Source organism: Zalophus californianus, chromosome X (genome assembly GCF_009762305.2).
Source record: "Zalophus californianus isolate mZalCal1 chromosome X, mZalCal1.pri.v2, whole genome shotgun sequence".
Classification (NCBI taxonomy): Eukaryota; Metazoa; Chordata; class Mammalia; order Carnivora; family Otariidae; genus Zalophus; species Zalophus californianus.
Genome location: NC_045612.1, coordinates 119,928,046 through 119,955,982, shown reverse-complemented (window position 1 = coordinate 119,955,982; position 27,937 = coordinate 119,928,046). Strand labels below are relative to the sequence as shown.

At 46.4% G+C, this 27,937-nt stretch overlaps 1 protein-coding gene and 1 long non-coding RNA gene across 2 annotated transcripts in view; one reads left to right on the top strand and one right to left on the bottom strand.

Annotated features, from left to right (window-relative positions):
• On the top strand, positions 1-16,672 carry TLR8 (toll like receptor 8). Its single transcript, XM_027609550.2, has 2 exons — positions 1-124; positions 13,498-16,672. The coding sequence occupies exon 2, from the start codon at positions 13,504-13,506 to the stop codon at positions 16,621-16,623; it is 3,120 nt and encodes a 1,039-aa protein (XP_027465351.2). The 5' UTR covers positions 1-124; positions 13,498-13,503; the 3' UTR covers positions 16,624-16,672.
• The window catches only part of LOC113931500, a 31,687-nt gene continuing 10,388 nt past the window's right edge, over positions 6,639-27,937 (bottom strand). The window contains exons 2-3 of the long non-coding RNA XR_003522732.2: positions 7,756-7,888; positions 6,639-7,122 (exon numbers count right to left, since the gene is read on the bottom strand). This is a non-coding gene — a long non-coding RNA (uncharacterized LOC113931500). The remainder of the gene's footprint in view (positions 7,123-7,755; positions 7,889-27,937) is intronic.

Below are 27,937 nucleotides of genomic sequence, written 5' to 3'. Positions count from 1 at the left end.
GGTAAAGCTGCCGAGTTCAGGAAGTTGGCCAGTTTCTTTCTCTTGAGTGTGCCCACTGACAGAGGGCGGCCCTCCCCGGTGCTGCAGGTGACCGAATGAGAAATTAGGACGACGAGAGAGCCCGGTAAGCCACTTCTAGTCTCTTAACACAGCTTTCCTACAAAATACATGATTTCTGACTGACTCTGAAATATGGTTTGGTGGCAAATGGTGTGAACACAGAAAGGGATGAATGGGGCCAGTAAGTATAAAAAGGTTAAGTATTGAAGCAACTCTCAGTGATAGGTAGTAGATGTTAAAAATCAAATGCAGTGGTCTTACTAATGTGAACAGGAGAATGAGCAAATTCCAAGTTAGGAGCTGACTATTACTCTCTGGTCCTGCCAGAAACAATATTCTCTTCTAGAACCAAAGGGTTGGAAGCGAAGTGAGTGGTGGAAGTGTTTTTCCTTTGCTAACTCTACAAAAAAAAAAAAGAGGACAGACTCTCATCTCACATGTTCCAGTCACTTACTAGGGCCTACGCAAAGCCTGAAATTAATATACTCCTAGGCGCTTAGTGTTCATTATTATTTGCTCCTTTTCTCGTTCGGGATTTTTTAAGTGAACATGTTACCATTTCTACAATTGTATTCTATAGTGTTTGGACATAGTAGGTGATCAGTTTTTGTTACTGTTGAGAACGGTCAGATTGAAAAACAAACTTTACAGTTTTAAGAAGTGATATGTTTTCTAAAAAGTTTGGTGAGATTTGAGAGCAGTTGTAAAAAGTCTGGTTTCGGGGCACCTGGGTGGCTCGGTCGTTAAGCGTCTGCCTCCGGCTCAGGTCATGGTCCCGGGGTCCTGGGATCGAGCCCCGCATCGGGCTCCCTGCTCGGCGGGAAGCCTGCTTCTCCCTCTCCCGCTCCCCCTGCTTGTGTTCCCTCTCTCGCTGTGTCTCTCTCTGTCAGATAAATAAATAAAATCTTTAAAAAAAAAATAAAAGTCTGGTTACAAGAGAATCTCATCCAAAATGTACCTCATCTTGTTTCCATGCTCATCCAGTGCTTAGTAAAGTTCTTGGAGTTATTTATTTTTACAGCCATTTAGTGTATATTTAAGTTTTTGAGGTGAATTTTCTTTTTTCTTTTCTTTAAAGTTTTAATTTTATCTCCAGCTAGTTAACAGACAGTGTAATATTAATTTCAGGTGTACGATGCAGTGATTCAACACTTCCGTACAATACCCAGTGCTCATCACAAACGTTCTCCTTCATCCCCATTACCTGCCCCCACCCCCCATCACCATCGGTGTGTTCTCCAGAGTTAAGAGTCTGTTTCTTGGTTTGCCTTGCTCTCTTTCCTCGCCCCCTTTGCTCATCTGTTTTGTTTCTTAAATTTCACGAGTGAGGGAGATCATACGGTATTTGTCTTTCTCTGACTTACTTCGCTTAACATTATACTGTCTAGCTCCATCCACATGGTTCCAAATGGCAAGATTTCATTCTTTTCGATGGCTGAATGAAGTTAATTTTGAAATCCATGTGATGCCCGTTCTGGATCTCGAAAGGAAATTAAGTCTGTACCGGAGTTTTATGATGCTTTATCAACTGACTGCAACGGCCCAACAGGGCCACTGACACATGCGGCACCGGGGTTGAAGTTATCCTATTTCTACTTGGCACGTGAAGCTGCTGCGGGAACCACAGCCAATATGATTGTATTATAAGAAAGTGAAAATAGAGTAATAACAACATCAAACTAAGCCTGGAAGCGTGTCCTGCCTCCCTCCCTCCCACTGGAGATATAGGTGGAGGTCAAGGACCTCGCGGGCCCCTGGCCTGAGAGCAGGGGTTGTTAACCTTGACTACGCATTAGAATCACAGGGGAGCCCCCAGACTGAGGAAATCAGAATGTCGGGGGCTGGGCCTGGCTGTTCGTAGCTTCTCAACCTCAGAGCTCTCTCAAGGTGAGCCCAAGAGCCACAGCCTTAGAACAGTGCCCCAACAGCTCTTTCAGTCCTTGGCTTCAAGAGCACAGTCCTTTTGTAGGGGGTGAGAAGGTCCCAGGAAGACCTGAAGCTCCCTCATTAGCCCCTTGGTTGGATCCCAGAAAGCGAAATAAAGGCTCTGAGTGTGCTTCTCTGAAAGGCCCAGGCTGTGGTTCAGGGCGAGGGCAGGGGCCGACTCTCATTCTTCTCCAGGGGCTGCTTCTCATCCTGCCGTGTAGTAATCCTCAACACTGCACGGTGGGGTGGGGGGGCGGGGGTGACGTGGAAAATCCAGACTTAAGGAACATCCGGGCATGTGCGTGGGGGAGGATGGCGTTCCTCATGGTTAGTCTTTGCAAGTCAGTTGGAGATCATTTGTAAGGGCATCTTCAGGTCACCTCCAGAGTCCATTGAGGGGATCATCATTCCAATGGAATGTCTTGACTTCAGCCGAGTTATTAAACAGAGCTGAGGGATTTGTTGTTTTTTAAACTCTTATCTCCAATTTATGACTCTTCTGGGGCTATGAACACAGAGTAAATCTGAACGCAATGACCCGTTGGTTCTGGGTCAGCATTAGCAAGTGCGGGCCGTGCTGACTTTCCAGAAGGTTACAGATCACTCCTGGTGGGTGCGTATGTCTACAGTCAGTGGGTTTCCAGTTGGTCTGTGGAATTACAGACATCTGGAAGTGCCTGGTGGTAGACGGATCGGTGCAGAAAGGCGAGGTGGATAATCCACCCCTGGCATTTGAATCCTGAACGTTCCAGGCGTGGCTATGAGGTCTCTGCAGATCGTCGAAACCAGACCATTGCCAACCAGGCGCTTGCTTCTAGAACTACCAATTTGCTAACTCCTCGGGGATCTCTAGGCTCAGTTGCAGCTCTGTCACCTACCATTTGAGTGACGCTGGGTAAATTAGCCTCTCTGAGCCTCAGGTTCCCCATCTATAAAATGGGGGCTTAGAGTAGCGCCCACTGCACCGATTTTTATGAGGATTACATATAGAAATGTGTGACTTGCACTGGTCCCAGTGTTTGCTTCCTGGTAAAGCGCTCACCAAGTGCTCCCTACTATATTTCTTGGAATTCAGATAGCATGATTTGTCATATTTCTGTGTATAGGAAATCAGGATCCATGTCTTCATTGACATGAGCATTTAATGTGCTAGTGGTTTCTTTTCTCTTCCAAAGCCGTTAGCGAATCCATCAGATTTGGGATGGATAACGTATCTATTGATTAATTTTAAGTTTCCTCTAAGGTGAAAATTCCCGTCAACCACTTCTTTCTCAATTTACTTTCGTAATGTCTCCGTGGTCAACAGTCAACTGCAAATGAATCAGAACCCATGAAAATTAGAAATATATCCAGTCTGGCAAAAATTCAGATCTGGTTGAACGCCACATCAGAGCCAAACAGCTAAGTAATTCAACTGGGAGGATTAATCACGTTTTATAATCAATAGGTTCTCTTGATCCTTTAGCATTAGGGGTTATCAGCGGGACCCATCCTGAGAAAGGGGGTGCAGCTCGGGAGGTGGTCTGAGGCAAAGGAAGGCTTTGAAGAGGGAGACGGAAGGAGGCATCATTGCAGAAAGGCCGTTTGCAGCTTAGGAGGGGGATGTGCAAAGATAAAAAGCTGTTTTATTTCAGGAAGGCAGGCTCTGCCCCCATCCCCCACCCCCAAGCCCCCGCAGACGGTTTTTGCCCAAGATTGTGAAATTGTGTGGGAAAACGTGTGGGATTGAGGTTAGCATTGCCCAGTGGGGGTACTCCCTTTGTGCCCAGCATGGTCCCTCACCCCGCGGGCGGGGTCCTGGGGGTGGCCCCTCACGGTGTCCTTAGCCAAGGCAGACTTTTCTGAACCCTTCTTCAAACTGCCCTGGTCTTTGAAAACTGTTTGTGGTGCCTACTGGTGTCCAAGAAGAGAAGGAAGATTTGAGGGAGGACTAGGGTGGGTTGTTCTCGTTGGGCTGTTTGGGTCCTTCAGAACCCGAAGGTGAGAGCTCGTCTACTGTGCGCCGCGGACCCAACCAAAGAACGGAGTATGCATGGAAAATAGGAAAACGGTTGTGAAATCGCTTCCTCTACAGCTAGCAACCAGCAGTCTTTGGCAGGGAGGGGAAGTTAAGCAGATTTCTGTGTGTGTGTGTGTGTGTGTGTGTGTGTGAGATTCATATGCTTTCTTTAAAGAAACGGGTCCTGGGGCACCTGGGTGGCTCAGTCGTTAAGCGTCTGCCTTCGGCTCAGGTCACGATCCCAGGGTCCTGGGATCGAGCCCCGCATCGGGCTCCCTGCTCGGCGGGGAGTCTGCTTCTCCCTCTCCCACTCCCCCTGCTTGTGTTCCCTCTCTCGCTGTGTCTCTCTCTGTCAAATAAATAAATAAAACCTTTAAAAAAATAAAATAAAATAAAGAAACGGGTCCTGACTTTTCCCGGGTGTTCCCAGGCAACATGCAGTAAGAGATCCAGGCCGTGCAGACCCAGTCATCCTCAGGGAGCTTTCTAGGCAGGGAGCTCCCTGGCACGTCTGGACAAGGCCTTCTTTGGGCGGCTGGGCCTTGTCTGGGCAGTGGATCCCACCGGCCGCTCTCAGTCCCCGCTGCCCGTCCTCACTCCCTCAGGCACCACAAACTCGGTGGCTCAAAACAACAGAACTGTGTCCTCTCACCGTTCTGGAGGCCAGAAGTCCAGAAGCCGGGGGTTATCTGCAGGGTCGGTAGCTTCTTGGCAGCTCAGAGGGAAACGTTCCAGGCCCTTCTCCTGGCTCTTGGCGGTGGCCGGCAGCCCTCAGTGTTCCTTACAAACTTCCCTCTTCTCCTAAGGACATCAGGCGCTGGACTAGGGGGCACCCTCACGCGGCATGACCTCACTTTGACTCGATTCCATTGCTAAAGACCCTGCTTCCAAATCAGGTCGTACTCACAGGTACAGAGGTTAGAGGTTCAGCACGTCTTTTCGGGGGGTTACAACTGAACCCGCAACACTGTCCTTGTCCTCCACCTCGGTCGCTCCTGTTCTGATACTTCTCTGCCTGCAGCTGTCTCCTCACCTTGCCCCTGTGATCTGAGCCCCAGGGCGACACCATGGACAACCAGGGCTGCCTCCTCTTTAGAGAGCTCTTCTTTTCTTAGAAGGCACAGGGCCTAGGGCCCGTGACACTTTAGGGAAAGGTTTTGTTTTCTTTAAAATCAGGAAAATAATATAATCCAGCCCAGATTGTGTTTGTCTATATGCCAACGAGGTCGTAAAAGAGAATTTCTATATATATATTTTTTTTAATGGAAGAAGGGGCCCACAAAGGCAAAAGTGCCCTTGGGCCCTTGAAAGTCAAAACTTGGCCCTGTTGACAACCACATTCTATTTTCTGATTTACCAGGTGTGCCGAGGAAAATTCAGGAATTGCTAATAGGTCCCCAGTGAAGGAGATTTAAGTATTTTTAAACATCTATTTATTTTAGATAGATACACAGAGTGAGAGCACGAGCGTGGGCATGCCCGCGAGCAGGGGGAGGGGCAGAGGGAGAGGGACAAGCAGACTCCGTGCTGAGCACAGAGCCCGACACAGGGCTCGATCTCACGACCCAGAGGTCACGACCTGAGCCGAAACCAAGTGTCGGACGCTTAACTGACTGTGCCCCCCCCCCCCGGGCCCCCCAGGAGATTTAAGTATTGCTCCACGATCCCTTGCCTGAAACCTGTGGGCCAGCATGGCGTCAGAGTTCAGAATTCATATTTTAGCAAGATGATATGGTACATGCATGATACATTACAGAACACTTTTAATGGGTCCAGGTCATGCAACACGGCTATTTCTGTGGTGAAACAAGAATGCTCACGCTAAGTAGCTAAATACAGGTTATAGTAGCCTATGGTCCTTTCAGGTCAGGTTTTGCTGCCAAATGAGTTATAAAAAAACAAAACAAAGTCTTCTGGTGCTCAGATTTTTTAGGATTTCAGACTTGCAGAGAGGGGACTGAGAATCTGTGCAAGATGGGACCTGCATTAAGAAAAGAAACATGAACCACTGTCCTGGGTGTCAGAGGCATCATTCTATCAATCGCTGTGTCTGACTTTTTTTGTTTTTTTTTCTTTTTGCTTGTGATGCTTTCTCTCATGCCAGGTGAATTGCTCAGGTGACGGGTACTGACTGTTATTTCATATTCAAGGGTAGAACGCCAAGTAACTGATGAGAAGCTTCAGTTTCAAGGCCAGAACTTTTCCAACAGATGAGTCTCTGCCCAAGATGAAGGGCTGTGAGTCATTTTCGGTCAGAGCGTGCCAACGTATTCGTAGATCCTTTCCGCAGTGCCGGGCTGAGGCCAGGGTGAGGAGAGTTGAGGCGCTCATTTGGGGGCAAAATTTAAGGAAGGGAGGATGCCCAAAATTTGCTCCATAATCAAGATAAACAATATTTTATTTTTTTAAAGCTTTTATTGATTTATTTGACAGACAGACACAGTGAGAGAGGGAACACCAGCAGGGGGAGTGGGAGAGGGAGAGGCGGGCCTCCTGTGGAGCAGGGAGCCCGATGCGGGGCTCGATCCCGTGAGCCTGGGATCATGACCTGAGCTGAAGGCAGAAGCTGAAACGACTGAGCCACCCAGGCGCCCCTCAAGATAAACACTATTTTAATGTTCTATCAAAAAAAAAAAAAAAAATCAAACTGGCCAACTCCAGCCTGCAGGCTAGTTGCCTGTTTGTGGTGAATAAAGTTTTATTGGAACCAGAGCCGCGATCAGGGTGAGGCGAGTGGGGCGGTGCCTCACGAGTGCAGGCTTGGATTCTGTCTTTATTTAACATGTTGAATACTTAGCCCGTCAGAGATTTGAAGTTGTTACACTAGCATTCGTCTTGATGACGAAGTGTTGGGGTGCCCCCTTAAATGTGACACCCACAGCCCTGCTACCATGCTTGACCATTTTCCCAGGGAGATGCTCCAGTCTCCTGCCGGGGTGCCGGAGTGGGGTGTCTCTGCCATGTGACTGACTTGCCCCTGCTCGGCCTTAGCCACCTCCGCCCTTCTCTGCCGCCTCCTGCTCATCTGCCCGCTCTCCATCTTCCTCCGCTTGGGGCCCGTTCCTGGTCTGCGGCGGGTGGTCTCTCTCCTCAGCGGGCATGTCGTCCTTGACGAGCACTTTGGCGGGAGCCCGGCCCTGCCGGGGGTGGGTGGCCGGTGGCAGAAGTAAGTGTCCTTTCCCCTCTCTGTCTCCGGTTCGGTTTTATTTGCAGGGTTGCACTTTCTGTCTCACTCGCGTAATTGCCCCTTTCCCCCTCTATTTGATTTGCCGAGTGGCCATTTCTCTTCGGCCAGGCTCGATGGTTTCTGGTGACACCTTGGTGAGCATAATTCTCCCTGGCACCCTTCTCCCTCCGTCGGGGATCTGGGTCCCTCTGAAGTGCTTTCGGAGCCACTCTGGGCAGCGAGAGGCATGGGGGTGGCCAAGGGGGGGGGCTGGCCTGGGAGGCGCAGCTCCTGCTGGGCTGTCGGGGGGGGGGGGCGCCCCTCTCTCCTCCGCTCCCGCCCGACGAGTGAGCTGGGGCCTGCTCTGCGCGGCCTCCCCGAGGGGCCTGCCCGCGGGGGTCCGCCCCGCACTTTGGGAGATGACGGGGCTTTTGGGGTCCGTTCGCCGCCGTGAGGCCCTGAGGCAGATGGAGAGAGGCTTGGCGAGTCAGGGTTTTCTCCTCAAGTCTTGGCTAGCTGCCTGCTCGCCACTTCCCACTCCGCCCCACTATGTGTTTCCCTTCAAACTGAGGTTATGTGGAACTGAAGCAACTCACGTTCGTACCTCAGGGTTCTTGGAAGGGTGGACTTCGGAACCTCAAGCTCCTCACCCACAAATCTGCAGAATATTCTAATCCCTTCCATGGTGCGCCATTTACTTTAAGTTGCTTCAGACTCTCTGGGAGGCCATTTTCACCCTGGGGAAAAAACCCAAACCAAACCAGTGAATGTCAACAAGTTCTCCTCCTGGTCTCTAGTGTCCCCTAGAGGCTTTTCCGCTCACTTGTTCCTTGTTGTAGGAGAGACCCTCGCCTCTGCAATGAGACGTGGAGGCCGCACGGGACAGCTCTGTCCTCTGGACCCGCCCAAGTAACCACTTAAAAATGCCTCTTCTACCAACAGAGCTGTTCATCATGACTTCCGGGAGACGGGAAGAGTCTTCGATCTGGCCTTCCCCAGCCATCGGTTCCTCAGGGCCCCTTTTAAACATGAATTTTGAATGTTTTATTAATGGATAATTAAAAAATCGGAGCAGGCACCTGACAAGCACTGCCTCGGCCAGGTGATCACGGGCCACATGGACGGAGAGTCACCTTGCTACTCTGTGCTCCTGGTGTGATGGGGCTGCAAAGGCACTTTACTTTTGTGCTCTTCCTCCCCAAGACCCGTTACCCCAGGCTCATCATGAAGGAAACAAATCCCAACTGAGGGACAGTCTACATAACCACCCTTTTCCCTGCCTTTACTTTTCTCCATAGTAATTTCCACCATCTAACATACTATCCTGTAGGGTAAGCTCCAAACGGGCAGGCATTTTCATCTGTTTTGTTCATTGCTATATTCCCAGCTTGAAAATAATTCCTGACGTAAAGCATACGCTTAATAAATATTTTTGCATGAATGAATACATAGCTATAGAGCTTTTGAACTGCTGCACGGTATTCCCTTGTATGACCACTACTCAAAGGCATTTGGATGATTTCGGATCTTTTGCTATTGCCAACAGCCCTACGTTGAACATCCTTGTGCGTAGTCATTTGCGTATGTGAGGGTCTATCTTTAGGATCTACTTCTAGGAATTGCTGAGTCTATGTGTCCAATTTTTTTTTTAAAGATTTTATTTATTTGAGAGAGAGAGAGAGCACAAATGGGGAGGGGCAGAGGGAGAGGGAGAAGCAGGCTCCCCACTGAGCAGGGAGCCCAATGCGGGGCTCAATCCCAGGACCCTGGATCATGGCCTGAGCTGAAGGCAGAGGCCTAACCGACTGAGTCACCCAGGCGCCCCTATGTCTCCGATTTTGATAAATATTACGAATTTCTTACTGTCTTAAAGGTGGCATTAATTTAGATTCCTGCCAGCAAAATATGAGAACACCTGTTTCTCCATGTCCTCACCTACACAGAATTGGTAAAAAAAAAAAAAAAAAAAAAATGGTACCTTGGTGTAATTTTTTGAGTGAGGTTGAGTATCTTTTCCTACGTTTAAAAAGCTATTTGTGTTTCCTTTTCCTGTGAGCTTTTACTATGTCTTTGTCCATTTTTCTGTTGGGTTATTTGTCTTCTTACTTATGCATGAAATGTCTTTATGTGTCAAATCTCTTACTCCCTTATCTGTGATAAGGACTGCAAATAGTTTCTCCTAACTTATTGTTTCACTTTTGGCATTGTTTGCCATGTTTTGTTGTGAGGCAAAATTTTAATTTGCATGTGGTTGCATTGGTCCGTCTCTGCTTTCTTTCGTTTTTTTTTTTTTTTTTTTGGCTTCTGTTCTATTTTTTCATTGTTCTGGATTAACGAGGCAATGCAGTTAGACAATAAAAATAAATTAGACTGCATAAAGGATATTAGGAAGATAATCGCTATTTGCAGATGGTTTAATTGCTTACCCAAGAAAATCACAGGGAGAAACAACTGTTCTAAATAACCAGAGAATTTAGTATAGTGATTTGGTATAAAATTAATATATGGAAATCAGTAGTCTTAGTGTATATCAGCAAGGACCTGTTAGAGGGTAAAATAGAAGTAATCCATTCACAAAAGGAGAGCAATGAGCAGGAGTCGCCCTATCAGATACTAACATCCTCCCAAACTGTAATTATTAAAACATGTGCTGCCAGCACGTGAATGATGAACAGATTGATGAAGCAGAGAGTCTAGAAATAGATCTAAATACACAGGAAAGTTGGTATATGATAAAAGGAGTATATCACGTTGGTGAGCAAAAAATTATTCAACAAATGATGTTGCACATCAGCAAAAGAAAAGCAACCTACTGAATGGAAGAAGATATTTGCAATGGTATGTCTGATAAAGGGTTGATATCCAAAATACATAAAGAACTTAACACCAAAAAAATAGTCTGATTAAAAATGGACAGAGGACCTGAATAGACATTTTTCCAAAGAAGACATCCAGATGGCCAACAGACACGTGAAAAGACGCTCCACATCACTCATCATCAGGGAAATGCTAATCACAACCACCATGAGAGCTCACCTCATACCCACCACGATGGCTAAAATAAAACACACACCAAAAAAACCCATGTTGATGGGATGTAGAGAAAAGAACCTAAGTGTCCACTGATAGATGAACAGATAAAGAAGATGGAGTGTGCACACACAGCTATAAAAGAATGGGATCTTGCCATTTGCGACAATGTGGATGGACCTAGAGGGTATTATGCTAAATGAAATAAGTCAAAGACAAATACTATAGGATTTCATTTACACGTGGAATCTAAAAAACAAAACAAATGAACAAATAAAAGAAACAGACCCATAAATACAGAGAACACACTAGTAGTTGCCAGAGGACAGGATGGTGGGGGAATGAGCAAAATGGGCAAAGGGGAGTGGGAGGTACAAGTTTCCAGTTACGGAATGAATAAGTCATGGGGATGAAAGGTACAGCGTAGGGAATGTAGTCAGAGGTACTGTAATAGCACAGTATAACTGCAGACGGGAGCTACACTTGTGGGGAGCACAGCATAACGTATGGACTTGTCGAATCACTGTGTTGTACGCCTGAAACTATGTAACATTGTGTGTCAACTCTATTTCAGTAAAAAAACATAAATAAATACGTAAATGATGTTGGGGCCAGCAGGTCTCCATTTAGAAAGAAAATAATGTGGGTCTGCCCCTCGTATTTTATGCCAAAACAATCCCAGTGGGATAAGATATTTTAGTGTAAGAAAATGAAATCATGAAATTATCAGAAAAAAAAGATGAGAAAATCACTGTTGATAGAACTGAAGTGTCAAGTGTCCTTTATGGCATACGTTACCCTGGATGATCTGATTCATACCTGGGGCTGTACTTGCCACGACTCCCAAGTTCATCCCTCCCGTGAGCGCTCTCCTCTGAGCCGAAGGGGCGTATATGTAACTGCCTACTGGACCTCTCCACTGCAAGATCACAGACTCAAATTTAACACGTCAAATTAATATTGCTAGAAGCTACAAACAATACCATTTATCAGCTCAAATTTCTGTAGGTCAGAGTCCGGGTGGGCTTGCCTGGGTTCTCTGCTCTAGATCTCATAAGGCTAAAATCGATGTATTGGCCAGGCTGTGAGTGAGGATCCATTTCCAACTTCATTCAGGTCGTCAATTTGAGTTCTGTGGTTGTAGCATGGGGGGGGGGGGGCGGTGGGCGTTTCCTCGCCAGGTGTCAGCAGAGCAGCGTTCTCAGCTTCTGAAGGCTGCCTGCGTTCCTTGTCAGTGGCCCCCTCCACCTTTAAGTCAGCAAGAGTGAGTCCAATTATTCTCCTGCTTGCAACCTCTCTGATTCTCCTTTCTGCTGCTAGCTGGAGAAAACTCTCTGCTTTTAAAGACACATACAATTAAATTAGGCCCATCTAGATAATCTCCCTTTGGCCGCATGACATAGCGCAGCGACAGCAGTAGTACGAGGCAGCGAAGGTTAGAGGGGCCCTCTGAGAATCTAGGTAAAGCGCGGCTTTCTTTTAGTAAAAGTAAAACATCAAGCAGCGGCACCTGGATAGCGCTGTATTTGAAAATAACTGCAAATAACTGAGAATGCCTGGGAGTTCTGTTCCGCCTGATTTTTCATCTCTGCAGCAACTGGCTCTTCCTCGCCTGCTATGAACTGGCAGTGATCCCTGATCCTCAGAAGAATCACTACCCACATACTAAGGGTATGACAGTGACTGTTCATTAACCCTCAGCTTTAGAAGAACTTAAAAAGGAAGCGCTTACCTGGCCAAACTCACGAGAAGGACAGGAGTCGGGCTCTAGTGAAAAATACAATTTCGTGAAGGTTGGTCTCCAGACCCAGTGAAATAAGATTTTGAGAGTTCTTTTGACCACAGTGCTCATCACACCAATCACATTAATCTGTTTATTGCATTGTATAACTACCAAAGGTAATATATTCAGCCCTCGGTTAAGAGAGAGCTGCAGAAAGTGAGGCGCTCTACTAAGTGTTACAGAGGTTGCGTGAAAATATAAAACATCATGTCTTCCCTACAGAAGTTTACAATATTAGCCAAAGAATAGCTATTAACGCCAATGTTCATATGATAAGGGACATTGGGGGACTGGTAGCCATTCCACAATATTTTTTTTGAGTGCCGTCTACAGTCGAGGTACTGTTCTGACACAAAGACTTCAAAGTGAGGTGGTGTAGTATCATGGCTACTGTTGGAATCAGAATGACTGGAATCCAGCTCTACAATGTATCATCCTTCTGAAAGCCACTGAAGTGCCTTGAGTTTGTTTCTCCCCTCACAAAATGTGGATAACATAGAACCTATCTCATTGTGTTGCTCCGGGCCTTAACATGGGTGAGAAAATGTTTATGGTTAGCACACTACCTGATACTTTGTTATCATTATTAACAGAAGGTGTCCCCATCACAACAGGAGAGAAGAGATCTGGATACGTACCACCGGAGAGGTAGAGAAAAACTGCGGGGAAGGCCAATGAGGGATATGGTTGTGTAGAGAGATGGTGATATAGATACGGTAGAGGTGACTCTGGCCTGCAGATCTCAGATGATACCATAATGAAAGCTGGATCTGAACTCTCCTTGGGACAGGCCAACTTTCATCAAGAGTTCTGCTAATAGGTCAAAGCTACGAATCTATAGCTTGCTGTGCTACAGATCTAGCATGAACCATAGTCATAGGCCAGCATCAGACCCGTTATGGTGATGGGGTATCTCGATAAATGCCTCTGCAAAAGCTTCCCGGGCTTTCTCACCATCATCATCTCAGATAGTTTCACCTTCGACTTCTTTGAGCACCTTGAAGCTGAATGTGGTGAGAAATTGAAATTGTTCCGAACCTGGCACCGGGTGTTGTATGTGAGTGATGAATCACTAAATTCTACCCCTGAAACCAATATTGCACCGTATGTTAACTAACCAGAATGTACATACAAATTTGAAAACGAAAAAAATTTAAAAAAAAAATGAAATTGTTGGGCGCCTGGGCGGCTCAGTTGGTTGAGCGACTGCCTTCGGCTCAGGTCATGATCCTGGAGTCCCGGGATCGAGTCCCACATCGGGCTCCCTGCTCAGCGGGGAGTCTGCTTCTCCCTCTGACCCTCTTCCCTCTCGTGCTCTCTGTCTCTCATTCTCTCCCTCTCAAATAAATAAATAAAATCTTAAAAAAAAATGAAATTGTTCCGAACCTAATTTAACACAGTTTGTTTAATTGGTAAGAGAATTCATACTTCAAAACACATGCACAGTGTGGTGAAGCACTGTTAATTTCATGGTGAAATGCCTCGTCAACACTGCAAATCTAACTTCGTGCCTCCACTTTTGATTTTCCTTAGGAAAACATGACCCTCCCGTTTTTGCTTCTGACCTGCCTTTTCCTGTGCATCTCTGATTCTTATGAGTTCTTCACCAAAGCAAATTATTCTAGAAGCTATCCTTGTGACGAGAGAAGACAAAATGGCTCTGTTATAGCAGAGTGCAACAGCCGTCGACTGCAAGAAGTTCCCCCAACAGTGGGCAAGTATGTGACAGAACTAGACCTGTCTGATAATTACATCACACACATAACAAATGAATCATTTCAAGGGCTGCAGAATCTTACTAAAATAAATCTAAACCACAATGCCAATCCACAACACCTGAATGAAAATCCTGATACAAACAAAAATGGCATGAATATCACAGATGGGGCGTTCCTCAACCTACAAAATCTAAACCAGTTACTGCTTGAAGACAACCAGTTATACCAAATACCTGCTGGTTTGCCAGGGTCTTTGAAGGAACTTAGTCTAATTCAAAACAACATAATTTGGGTAACTAAAAAGAACACTTCTGGGCTTACGAATCTGGAAAGGCTCTACTTGAGCTGGAACTGCTATTTTGGCAATAATTGTGATAATAAAACTTTCGACATAGAAGACGGAACGTTTGCAAGTCTTACGAATTTGAAGGTGCTGTCACTGTCTTTTAATAAGCTTGTCCATGTGCCACCTAAACTGCCAGACTCCCTAAGAGAACTTTATCTTAGCAATGCCAAGATTAAAATCATCAGTCAGGAAGATTTCAAGGGATTGAGAAATTTAAGAGTGCTAGATTTAAGCGGGAACTGTCCGAGGTGTTTCAACGCCCCATTTCCCTGTACACCTTGTGAAGGAGGCTCTTCAATTCAGATCCATCCTCTTGCTTTTCAAACCCTGACAGAACTTCGCTACCTGAACCTCTCTAGCACTTCCCTCCGGAAGATTCCGGCAACGTGGTTTGAGAATATGCATAATCTGAAGGTGCTGCATCTGGAATTCAATTATTTAGTTGATGAAATGGCCTCTGGGGAATTTTTAACAAAACTGCCCTCTTTGGAAATACTTGACTTATCTTTTAACTACGTAAAGGCGAAATATCCAAAATATATTAATATTTCCCAAAACTTCTCTAAACTTAAGTTGCTCCAGGCATTGCACTTAAGAGGTTATGTGTTCCAGGAACTTAGAGCAGAAGACTTCCAGCCCCTGATGAGTCTCTCAAATCTAAAGACTATCAACTTGGGCGTCAACTTTATTAAGCAAATCAATTTTACACTTTTCCGTAATTTCTCCAACCTGAAGATCATTTACTTGTCAGAAAACAGAATATCACCCTTGGTAAATGATATCCAGCAAAATGACCTAAGTGGTTCCTCTTCTCCAAGTCATGTCCTTAAGCCACGCTCAGCGGATGTTGAGTTTGACCCACATTCAAATTTTTATCATAACACCAATCCTTTAATAAGGCCACAATGTTCAGTTTATGGCAAAGCCTTAGATTTAAGCCTGAACAGTATTTTCTTCATTGGGCGAGAGCAATTTGAAGCTTTTCATGACATTGCCTGCTTAAATCTGTCTTCAAATGGCAACGGTCAAGTGCTACATGGGACTGAATTTTCAGCCGTGCCGCATATCAAATATTTGGATCTGACAAACAATAGACTAGACTTTGACGATGACAACGCTCTCAGTGATCTGCCCGAGTTAGAAGTTCTAGATCTCAGCTACAATGCACACTACTTCCGAATAGCAGGGGTGACGCACCGCCTGGGATTTATTCAAAATTTAACACAACTGAAGGTTTTAAACTTGAGCCACAACAGCATTTATACTTTAACGGAGCAAGACCTGAAAAGCATGTCCCTGGAAGAATTAGTTTTCAGTGGAAACCGCCTTGACATTTTGTGGAATGCTGAAGGTGACAAGTACTGGAAAATTTTTACAAGTCTCAAGAATCTGACACGGCTTGATTTATCCTTGAATAACCTTAGGCGCATCCCAAACGAAGCTTTCCTGAACTTGCCCCAGAGTCTCACCCAACTATACATAAATAATAACGTGTTAAATTTCTTTAACTGGACATTACTCCAACAGTTCCCGCATCTCCAGGTGCTGGACTTGAGTGGAAACAGGCTAACCTCTGTAACTAACAGCCTCTCCAAATTCACACCTTCCCTGCGGACGCTGCTACTGCATCGAAACAGGATTTCTCACCTGCCCTCCAGCTTTCTTTCCGAAGCCAGCGGTCTGATCCACCTTGATTTGAGTTCCAACCTGCTGAAGATGATCAACAAATCCACGCTTCAAACTAAGACCAACACCAGTTTAACCATTTTGGAACTAGGTAGAAACCCTTTTGACTGTACCTGTGACATTGGAGATTTTCGAAGATGGATGGATGAAAATCTGAATGTCACAATCCCTAGGTTGACAGACATCGTCTGCTCTAGTCCTGGGGATCAAAAAGGGAAGAGCATCATGAGTCTGGAGCTAACAACTTGTATTTCAGATACCATTGCGGCGGTGCTCTGTTTCTTCACGTCCTTAATCACCATCACTGTGATGTTGGCTGCCTTGGGTCACCATTGGTTTTACTGGGATGTTTGGTTTATCTATCATGTGTGTTTAGCTAAGGTAAAAGGCTACAGGTCTCTTTCCACGTCCCAAACTTTCTATGATGCCTACGTTTCTTATGACACCAAAGATGCCTCTGTTACCGACTGGGTGATAAATGAGCTGCGCTTCCACCTGGAGGAGAGTGAAGGGAAAAATGTGCTCCTCTGTTTAGAGGAGAGGGACTGGGACCCCGGATTAGCCATCATCGATAACCTCATGCAGAGCATAAACCAAAGCAAGAAAACCATATTCGTCTTAACCAAAGAATATGCCCAAAACTGGAACTTTAAAACGGCATTCTACTTGGCCTTGCAGCGGCTCATGGATGAGAATATGGATGTGATTATATTTATTCTGCTGGAGCCAGTGTTACAGCATTCTCAGTATTTGAGGCTGCGGCAGAGGATCTGCAAGAGCTCCATCCTTCAATGGCCGGACAACCCCAAGGCGGAAGGCTTGTTTTGGCAAAGTCTGAGAAATGTGGTCTTAACTGAAAACAATTCCCGGTATAACAATTTGTATGTTGATTCCATTAAACAGTACTAACTGGTGTTAAGCCATGGTTCACCAACATAATAAAAATGCAAAGCAATTACCCTTCGGTCTTAGGTATTTATTGCTGTGTAACAAATTACCCCCAAACTTAGTGGCTTACAGTAACACACTCTGATCTTACTATCTCTGGTCAGGAGTGCAGGTGAGGCTTGGCTGAGTCTTCCGCTGAGCGAGAGCGTCTCTCAAAGGCTTCAGGCTAGGTGTCGTCGGTTAGGGCCACAGGCATCTCCCAGGCTTAGGATCCACTTGCAAGCTCAAACTCATGTGGTTGTTTGCAGGATTCAGTCCCTCCCGCACTGTCGGTCAAAGGCTGCTCTCCGTTTCCAGCCACAGGGATCTCTCCCACGTGCCAGCTTACTTCATCAAAGCCAGCGAGAGAGGGAGGTTGCTAGCAAGGTGGAAGTCACCATCTTTGATAATCTAACCAGGGAAGTGATACCCCAACATTTGGGCCATATTCTGTTTGTTAGAAGTAAATCGCAGGTCCTGCCAGCTCTGTGGGAGTCATCACCTCAGTCCAGGGAAACTAGTCTATGACCAAAATGGCCACGGTTGGCCTGCCATCTTGGTCATAGATTGTGAATAGCAGGAGGCAGGGATTATTGTGGACCAGCTTAACAGCTGGCTTGCTACACCTTCTTTTCAATATCTAAGAACTTTTGTAACTATAACTCATGGTTCTGATGTCAAGTTGCTATTTAGATTTATCATATATCCATTGCCACAGGGTTATATTATGCTGTGGTTGCATTAGTCTTTCTTTTACAATGACTTTTATAAATATTGGCTATAATATTTGACCTCTAAGGTTTAGATGATGTTTAAAGGCTAAGAGGGATATTTTCAGTTATTTTTTTATTTCTTAACCATTTTTTTTAAAGTATGCAGCCAAATTAGATGCATTTGAAGTATCTGCCGATTGCCATTGCTGTAAATCCTGAATGATTAAGAATACTTCATTTCACATGGCGAGCATATGTTAAATATACAGTAGGGAAATAGATCTATAATGTAAAAGAAATTGCCATCTACACTGGTTTTTTTGGGTATACTTAAAAAAAACCTCTGGTAAAGACCAAAGGGCATGGGGCGCCTGGGTGGCTCAGTTGGTTAAGCATCTGCCCTTGGCTCAGGTCATGATCCCAGGGTCCTGGAATCAAGCCCCATGTTGAGCTCCCTGCTCTGCGGGAAGCCCGCTTCTCCCTCTCCCTCTGCCTGCCACTCCCCCTGCTTGTGCTCTCTCTCTCACTCTGTGAAATAAATAAATAAAATCTTTAAAAAAAACAAAAACCAAAGGGCAAAAAGTTTTGATGAAGTTTATATATTAAGGTAATTATTAATAGAGGAATTAATTCTATCTTTACTCCCCACCCAGAAGACAAAGTCAGAATGCCTACCTCTTGGTCCCCTTTATGCAGTTCTCCCAAAGGAAACAACCACCTCTACTACCCCCCTGGTTCCTCTGCCACAGCTTATGGCATCCTCTCTCCACTACAGGTATGAATCTTGAAGAGGCACCTTAGAAAATTTACCTGAGAATAACTGGAAATTAGCCAAGCCTTAAAAAATTCCCTTCAGAAGGAAGGGAAGAAAACTCCCCAATGCACCATCCATCCTTAAGTAGTCTCTTAGTTAATCTTGCAGGATGCATTATCTTTAATTATGTGTTTTTAAGGAACTGAACAACCTGGGGGCGCTTGGGTGGCTCAGTCGGTTAAGCATCCAACTCATGATTTTGGGCCAGGTCATGATCTCAGCATCCTGGAATCGAGCCCCTAGTTGGGCTCTGCGCTGAGCGTGGGGTCTGCTTGAGATTCTCTCTCTCCTTCTGCTTCTGCCTCCGCTCGTGCTCGCTCTCTCTCAAAAAAACCCCAAACTGAACAAAATGGTATGTCATAGTGTTATTTAATAAGGACAAAGTGGAAATCAGCACAAGTTTGCCAAGGACAATTTTAGCTTTGTCACATTGGACCCTGTTCTGTGACCATGACCATGATGTTTATAGGACGGTATTTATGCTTGAGTTTGTTGAGGCATGGGGACAAATATCTAAAAGCAGGATCATTCCACGAAGGTACACCCTCAAAAGAATGGTGGGGGGGGCAGGTACAGCTCATTCCCCTTGAAGCCACGTTCATTCCTTGTCTGGTAGAAGCTCATTCGTTTCCTGATTGTTTTGGTAAAAGGAAAAGGTAGAATTTTCAGTAGCATTAGTGATTATGGATCTATGTGAGGCTCACACAGTTTGGTAGTGTTCTGTTGACAGAATCGAAAGTTAATGAAGGTCACAAACAGTTTTCCCCTCCAAGGTATTCTCAAATATTACAACTGTATTAGTTTCCTAGGGCCACCATAGCAAAGTAGCATGAACTAGGTGGCTTAAAACAATGTAAGTTTATTGTCTCATAGTTCTAGAGGCTAGAAGTCTGAAATCAAGGTATCTGCAGGGCCACGCTCCCTCTGAAACCTTGATGGGAGGGTCGCTACTTGGCTCTTCCAGCTTCCGGTGATTGCTGGCAATCCTTGGTGTTCTTTGGTTCGTAGATACATCGCTCCAATCTCTGCCTCCAATGTCACATGGCTGTCTTCCTTCCATGTCTCTCTTCTCTTCTTACATGGACACCAGTCATTTTGGATCAAGGGTCCACACTACTCCAGTGAAGCTTCATCTTAACTAAGGACATCTGCGATGGCCCTATTTTTCAAAAGAGGTCACATTCTAAGATACTAGGGGTTAGGACTTAGACATAAAATTTGAGGGGGGCCAGGGGACATAGTTCAAATGACCACAGCTTTTCTTCTTTGGAAATTACTCGGACTTTCGTGGAAGTTGAAAATGCCCTTGTGAATGGGAAGGTCATTTATGATTGTTGAAAGAATAAAGGCAATTTCCCTCTCAGCTATTAATAAAGCTATTATGGTGATATGGCCAGGTTTCCACTGTCATTATCCTTGAACTTAAAGCCATTTCCAGTGAGTACAAAAGAAGTTTACACAGTTGTGTTCTCTTCCCCTCTGCCCTTGAGTACCTTTAGGGAATGGGGGAATTGATAAAGCCCCATGTCTTACTCAGCAATCATGTAGTCTTGGAGGGTACAAGGCAGGGGATAACTGTTTTAAACCTGAAGGGGACATCTCAGGACTTCCTGTGCTAAGGACCCCAAATGGAAAATGGTCTTTATAAATGTCCCTCCAGTGTACCAAGAGAAGAGACTAGATTTCAAATTCATAAGATATTAACAGAAAAACAGAAACCAAAATGCCACTTATGATAGCAGAATTTTGCCATTGGGAAGCTGTTTGAGTCTTTTTATTTCTTTTCTAGTGAGAAATGCATTTCTAAGAGTAGAAAGAAAAGACCTCTCTGTCTTATCTTCCCAGTCTTCTCTCCTTTGACATTGTATCTGGACTATTTTAGGGATAACTCCCTAGTCATCACAGTAATGATAACACCAGAAGAGCAGAGATGATCAAGAGTAATGTCTGGGTTTGCAAGAAAAGCCCCAAATGCAGTTGCCCGAGCCAGAAACCTGAGGCTCCTTGTTGACTCTTTCATCTCACTCCGCACCCAACCATTCACCAAGCGCTCTTGATTCAACCTCCTAAATTTCTTTCCCACCCATCCCCCATCTCCAACTCTATCACTGACACCCCATGTCCTGGCCAGCATTTCCCTTTGGCTTCCTGGTATCCACTCTGGCCCCTCCAATTCAGTTCCAGCAGCCAGAGGGATTCTTGTAAAAGGTGTGACTTCCGAATTAAGTCTAAAAACCTTAACTCCTGAACAAGATGCACAAGGCCCTCTGTGACCCCCCATTTCCTGCCCCTCCAGCCTCCGCTCTGAGCACCCCCATCAGTAGCCTTTGGTTCATGCTGAGAACAACCAAATTCTCTTGCCTCAGCCCCCACACACATGCCCCTGCCCTGAGTCACCTCTTCCTGCAGGCTTCACTTAGCTACTTCCTGCTCATCCTACAGGAAGAGGTTAAATGTCACATAGAGAGGCTTTCCCCTAACTTCCAAATTTCACTTGGGTGCCCCCTTATACTATCGTCTTAGCATTTATCACAAGTTTGGCTGGGTAGATAACAGTGAAATGGATGGAGTGGTATTAGCACATGGGTGTTCCATTAGGACTGTAGGCTTCGGAGATGAGGGAAGTTGCCTTTTGCCCATCACTCTGTCCCTAATGTCGATTACCATGCCTGATACACAATAAGGGCTCTCAGTAAATACTTTTCAAGCAAATGAATGAATGAATGAAAGTTCAGAGAGACTTCTCCAGCTGCGCACTAGGACAGATACGCTATGAGTAGGAGGTCACACTGTCAAATGTCACACTGTGACATCTATGCAGGAGGCTGGGCTTCTTCCCCCTTCATTTTCCCCTTTCCCACTCCCAGTAGCAAGCATGCTGGTTGACTCTTGGGTACCATATAGCACCAACAATCTTGGAGGCCATGATGCTGATTCCAGGAGGCTCTGAGCCTGGGCAAGAGTCACTTGCATTCTTTTTTTATTTTTTTTTTTAAGATTTTATTTATTTATTTGACAGAGAGAGGCACCGCGAGAGAGGGAACACAAGCAGGGGGAGAGGGAGAGGGAGAAGCAGGCCTCCCGCCCAGCAGCGAACCCGATGCGGGGCTCGATCCCAGGACCCTGGGATCATGACCTGAGCTGAAGGCAGACGCTTAACTGACTGAGCCACCCAGGCACCCCAGTCACTTGCATTCTTATCTGAATGTCAGGCTGTGGTTCAGAGCACATAGACAGAGAAGGAGCCAAGGGAAGAGGTCATGAAACAGAAGAAGTTGGCTACCACTGTATAGAGATCATGTGATGGTCCATAAACAAATACATCCTAACAGTGAGTCTGAAATCAGGCTCATAGAAGGTGGTTCCTGACGGTATCAGCATGGGCTGGTTTGCAGGTTCTATGGCCCCATTCAAAGCAAAGTTTCCCCAAGTTAATCCCATACCATGTTAGTAAACACGCCACCAAAAATGTTTCCGAGGTCAAATAAGTTTGGGAACTGCTTGGTTATTATAGTATTTCTAATAGGCATTGTGATCTCCAAGAGGGAGCGATATTACACTGTGTCGCAAACTTGTTTGACCATGGCTTCCTTTTTTTCTTGCAAGGCATCTGCTGGAATTAATGTTCTCTCTTTCTCTTTGGAAATGCTGATTTGAAAGCCTGATAGAGAGTCAGCCAAGCTGGTGAGCCCCTGGAAATGTTTCCAGGTGTATGTTGGCAGTCACTATTCTGACGTGGATTGTTTTGTTTTAAAAGCAGAAAGGGGGGGGCGGCGCCTGGGTGGCTCAGTCAGTTAAGCGTCTGCCTTTGGCTCAGGTCATGATTCCAGGGTCCTGGGATCGAGCCCCATGTCGGGCTCTCTGCTGAACAGGGAGCCTGCTTCTCCCTCTCCCTCTACCTGCTGCTCCCCCTGCTTGTATTCTCTCTTTCTAATAAAAAATAAAAAATCTTAAAAAAAAAAAAAAAGCAGAAGGAAGGGCACCAGGGTGGTTCAGTCGGTTAAGTGTCTGCCTTCGGCTCAGGTCATGATCCCAGGGTCCTGGGATCGAGCCCCGCATCGGGCTCCCTGCTCAGCAGGGAGTCTGCTTCTCCCACTTTCTCGTGCTCTCTCTTTCAAATAAATAAAAGCAGAAAGAAATAATAATTTAGGCCACATGCCTTGAGGCTTTAATAGCCCAGTGATTGGCTCCTTGGACTAGGCCTACCAGGTCTCCACATTATTGCTTCTAAAGAGAGAAGTGACAATACAGCAGATTATAAAGTCAGAAGCAGTAAATAATGAAACTGTAAAATGATAGATTCTTCTTTAGGATGAGGTGATTCATGTTCATTTCGAAAACATTAGTAGCCATATGAAGGGTAATTTTAGTGCTTGACATGAACTGAAAACGGACATGGTACTTCCATTGATTGGGCTAACCTTTGCTGTGGCTGAATGAGCTCTCTAGTGACTTAAGGAATATTGTGACTTCAAAGATATTAAATCCAGTGGGAATGACTACAGCGGTTAGTCTCTGATCTGGAAAGAATTTCCACCATTAAATCAGCAAACCAGATCCAGCCAAGTTTGGGTACTCTAGCGATACTGCTTGCATTGCAAACCACCATGAAATGTGTACATGTATGTTTAATGTACACATACAGACGCATGTGGAGAACTATATAAAGATGGTCATTATTGACTGATGAGTGGATATTAAAATACTAAGTGAATGCAATTTCTTTTAAAGATTTATTTACTTATTTGAGAGAGAGAGAGAGAGCATGAGCAGGGGCAGCAGCGGAGGGAGAGGGAGAAGCAGACTCCCCACTGAGCAGGGAGCCTGATGCGGGGCTCAGTCCCAGGACCCTGGGATCATGACCCGAGCTGAAGGCAGACTGAGCCACCCAGGTGCCCCAATTAACTAAATTCTTAAAAGAGTCCAAGTCATTATCCAATAGCTATAGGTTATAGAAAGCTGACCACTTTTGTCCTTAAACTTGGGAAAAACAAGAGAGGGTTTATGCATACCTGTTTCCCAAAAGTGGCTTGTTTGGAGGAGAAAGCAAGATGTTTACCAGTGTTTGTGGGCGACTCAGCCCTCTCGCTACTTCTTGATTTAATTCTGTCTGTTCCAGCTCTGCCTCAGTGGCTGCCATTTGCACACCGAACAGTGGAGCTCCCCACAGTTCCACATTGGGTAACCCCAGAAACGCGAATAAATCTACGAACAGCAAGAAGGCATCTGTAGAGGACCCATCTGTAGTGAAAACTGTGGGGTAAGGAAACCAGCCCAGGCCTGAGAGTCTCCAGGAACCCAAGTGGCAGCCTCATGTCTCCAATTAAGCTTGGGTTTTCTCATGGCCAATAGGGGATTATACACATAATAAATAAGGGGCGCCTGGGTGGCACAGTCGGTTAAGCATCTGACTCTTGGTTTCGGCTCAGGTCATGATCTCAGGGTCCTGGTGAATAAGGAAAGGATTAAGGTGTAGGCAGAGAGAGGTAGGGGGCCCCTGGCTGGGCTCTGAAACTATTCCTGGCAGGCAGAAGCACTAAGCCAGAGTGGACAAGAGATAAGGAAACAGGCCACCTGGCCCCAGGTGTGAGGCAGTATTTTTCTTTGGTGGCTACAGTGTAATCATAGAAAATGGCCAAACCTCAAAAGAATTAAGTCCCTAAGGGTGTTATCAATAGTCCCTGCTCAGACCAAGATGGCACAACCATCTCAAGGCCACAAGCTCTCTGGTCAGTTCTCAGTAAAAGACCGCCAGTGACAGCCCCCCATGGCAACCCATTCGGGACCCCTCTCACTCTAGAGAGCTCTCTTCTTTCCTTTCTGCTCTCACCTTCACTTAATAAACTCTCACTTCACTTTACCCTTTTGTGTCTGAGAGATTCATTCTTCGACTCCGTGAGATGAGAGCCCTGCGGTCCTGTAACACTGGGGTGGGGCCCCGCGACGGGCTCCACGCTCAGCGGGGAGTATGCTTGACGTTCTCTCTCCCTCTGCCCCTTCCATTTGTGTTCTCCCTGTCTCTTTAAAATCAATAAATATTTTTAAAAATAGTAGAAATAATAGCCATTTGGTGAGCAACAACTCTCTGTATTATATGTATCCTATCTAATCTTTACCGAACTGCCCCCCCCCCCCGTGAATATCACCGTTCCCATTTACAGGTGACAAAGCAGGTTCCAAAAGGGTAAGGGATGTGCCCCAGCCGGCACAGCTTTGTGTCAGAGTGAGGATTTGTACCCAATTCTTATTTGCTTCCAAACCTAAACTTCTTGCACTTCCCTCTCTGTCTCATGTCCTGCTATTGTAAAGGTCAAATTAGATAATAGGGTGTAATGCATTATGCCGATGTAAGAGATCAGTAGCATAAATGCCCTTCCGCCATCCCTTAATTGGAAAAGTATTATGTGTCTTTTGAGGCCTCTTTTTATCTTATGTCATCTTTTCTTTGAAGCAGTGGTTCTTTTTTTTTTTTTTTTTAAGATTTTATTTATTTATTTGACAGAAAGAGACACAGCAAGAGAGGGAACACAAGCAGGGGGAGTGGGAGAGGGAGAAGCAGGCTTCCCGCCGGGCAGGGAGCCCGATGCGGGGCTCGATCCCAGGACCCTGGGATCATGACCTGAGCCGAAGGCAGACGCTTAACGGCTGAGCCACCCAGGTGGCCCTGAAGTAGTGGTTCTTAAACTTTGGCGAGTGCATCAGCTGGAGGGCTTATTAAAACAGTCTGGGGCGGGGCGCCTGGGTGGCTCCATCAGTTAAGCGGCTGCCTTCGGCTTAGGTCATGATCTCGGGGTCCTGGGATTGAGCCCCCCATTGGGCTCCCTGCTCAGAGGGGAGCCTGTTTCTCCCTCTCCCTCTGCCCCTCCCCCCACCTGCTCTTGCTGTCTCTCTCACTCGCGCGCTCTAATAAATAAATAAAAATTAAAAAAAATAAAATTACATAAAACAGTCCGGGGCAAGCCTGAGAATTTGCATTTCTAAGAAGTTCCCAGGTGCTGCTGCTGGTTGGGGACCACACTCTGAGAACTACTGGTCTAAACATCACCCAAGTAGCACACTCAGAATCAATGATTTCCACCTCCACAGTGGATAGCACTTTGCTCCTGTTATCAGTGCACTTCTTTGTTCTGTCTTGGACACAGTGATCTCATCTCTCTCTGGGCCAAGATGATAAATTCCTTGAAGGCAGGGACCACAATTTTTACTCATAGCTACAGTATCACCCAGAGTATCAAGCACAGTAAATCTTGGCTAGCTGTTGTTTAAAAAAACGTGGAATAAAATTCTGGAAGGTGATCCAATAAATATCACTATCACCAATTATCACTAATAATATCATTCTTATATAAATGACATGCACATTAACCTTTTCAGATGCTCGTTTAAGAGTGACATGAACACGGCCCAAAGATCATGTACGGTACTAGGTGAGCGCATCTCCCCGTTCTCGTTACCCCCACCTGCTACATCTGAGGGCCTAGCCTTTTCTGCCTCTGGCCCGGCCAGGGGAGGTCACCGCCACCGCAGGGCACAGTCGGGCTGGGATTCAGCCGCCCGCCGCCGGGAGGCTTGCGACTCTTTCCGGGGCGGGGCTGGGGGGCTGGGGGGGTGTCCCACACCAATGACTCGCTGCCGCCAATAGGTGGCAGCAACAGCCTGTCTAAAGCTTTGGGTTTCGCTTCAGAGTGCGTTCAAGGGCGTGGAAGGCTCATTGTTGACTCTGAAACCCGGCTTCTCACCTCGCTGTGGACTCACATTTTCCTCCCAGCAGCACTACGACAGACTTGGAGCAAACGTGTTGGAACTAAGAGAGCTCAGGAAAGGCCGGGTCGACTGCAAATCGGAGAATGGGCTCTCCCTCATTTAAAAAAAAAAAAAGTTTGGGGGGGCCCTAATCCTACACGGTTTGTCCAGCAATGTCCAGGCTTAATCAATTTAGACATTAACTGGTAAACTCAAGTGGAAGTTTTTTATTGGCTCCGGGTGATGTCACACGAAGCTGGGAGAACTGGTTTTCTCGGTGTGGGGCTTCTTAATCCCTGAAACATCTAGAAAATAAATAAATAAAAAGCTCTGAGCCCTTTCACCTCCTGCCGAACCAGGGCCTTGGGTTGTAAGTGGATGCGAAGCTTTTGCCAAACGTCTTTAAAAACAACAGAAAACCCGAGAAACAGCAATGCAAAGTGAGAGCGAGGAAAATAAACTGCCGGGGCGGCCCTTGGCTGCACCTGGAAACCACCTGGGAGTTTCCTGTGCCCGTGCAGATGCCAGGGCCCCTCCCCAGGTTCTGAGGAACTGGTCTGGATACCACCTGGGCGCCTGGAGTTTGGCAAGATCCCCAGGTGATGCCAGTAGTGCCGCCAAGACGGCATGCCATTGTTAGATGTGTGGCCTGGCCTCCCGAGTTAATGAAATTCTCACACCCGCCAACTAGTGTACATTCCTTATGCCTTGAGCACAGTTAAGATAAAACCCAAGGCTTAGTTCAGAGAAAGTTAGCACAGGGGCAGAGGGATAGGAAGCAGATTGAAACTGAACATAAAGCAAAGTCAGGTGTTTTTTTCCTTTCTCTCTCTCTCTCTCTCTCTCTCGAATTGCCACCACTAACTGCTCCCAGAGAATAGGGGCCTGTTATTTACTTTATCCATTTTGGAACAAAGCACTTGTATTTGCTGACCTTCAAACACTTCCACGTTGTCTAAAGGGGGGGGTTAGGGTGCACCCTGATTTGCAGCGTTCGCTGGCTGACTGCAAGCTACCGAGGTGACACCGGCAAATATGGAATGGGGGACTCACGATCCATCACACCACCCCTGTCTTCACCCCAGAGGAACCTTTATGCCCACCCGGGGCTTTCCCGTTTTTAAAGCATTTTTACAGACACTCTCTCATTCAATTCTCAGGGCAACATTGTGCAACGGCGGGGTGGGGATGAGAAGCCTCCGGGCTCAGAGAGACTGAAACCAATTGCTGAAGGCTGCGGAGTGAGTGACCCAAAAAATGGGTAGGGTGGGCAGAATAATGCCGCCCCAAAGATGGCCACATCCTAATCCCTGGCACCTGTTGAGTAGGTAAGCTGCAGCTAGAATTAAGGCTGCTAGCCAGCGGGCCCTAAAGTAGGGAGAGTCCTGAGTTAGCCAGGTGGGGCCGGTGTCATCACAAGGGTCCTTAGCCCTTGCACGTGGAAGAGGGGGGTGGAACAGGAGACCAGAGGGAAACGGAACGGCAGGCGGAGGGGCGGAGAGAGGCAACATTGCTGGCTTTGCGGATGGAGGAAGGGGCCACGAGCCAAAAGGCAAGAAAGCAGATGCCCCCCCCCAGAGCCTGCAGAGAGGGACACAGTCTTCAGTCCCTTGACTTTGGCCCCGCGAGACCCGCCTGGGCTTCGGACCTCCAGAACTGTAAGCGCATACATTTGTGTGGCTTAAGTTGCGAAGTGTGTGACAACTGTTCCGGCCGCCAAAGACCCGAGCTCAGTTAGGCCTCTTCCTCTTCAAGTCTCAGTGCACATTTCAGCTCCGGGGGAAGGTGGGGAGGCTGCTTTTTCTTGCCCTTTCTAGGCCGGGGCTTTCTCCCCTGCGCTGCCATAATATCTGGCTTTGAGCACTTACCCTGAGGTGCTTATGTTCTGCATCCTCGGCCTCATCCCTGAGGGCAAGATAGCATGCTCTCACTTTGGCCTGCCTTTCCAGCAGCGCCGTGCCTTCCCCAGGAGCAGAGCGTAAGCCCCAGCCCCAGCAAGCCTGAATGTGGGGTTAGATGAATGAAC

Excerpts from the sequence above, each read along its gene's own strand:
- TLR8 (XM_027609550.2), top strand. The coding sequence starts at position 13,504 with ATGACCCTCCCGTTTTTGCTTCTGACCTGCCTTTTCCTGTGCATCTCT.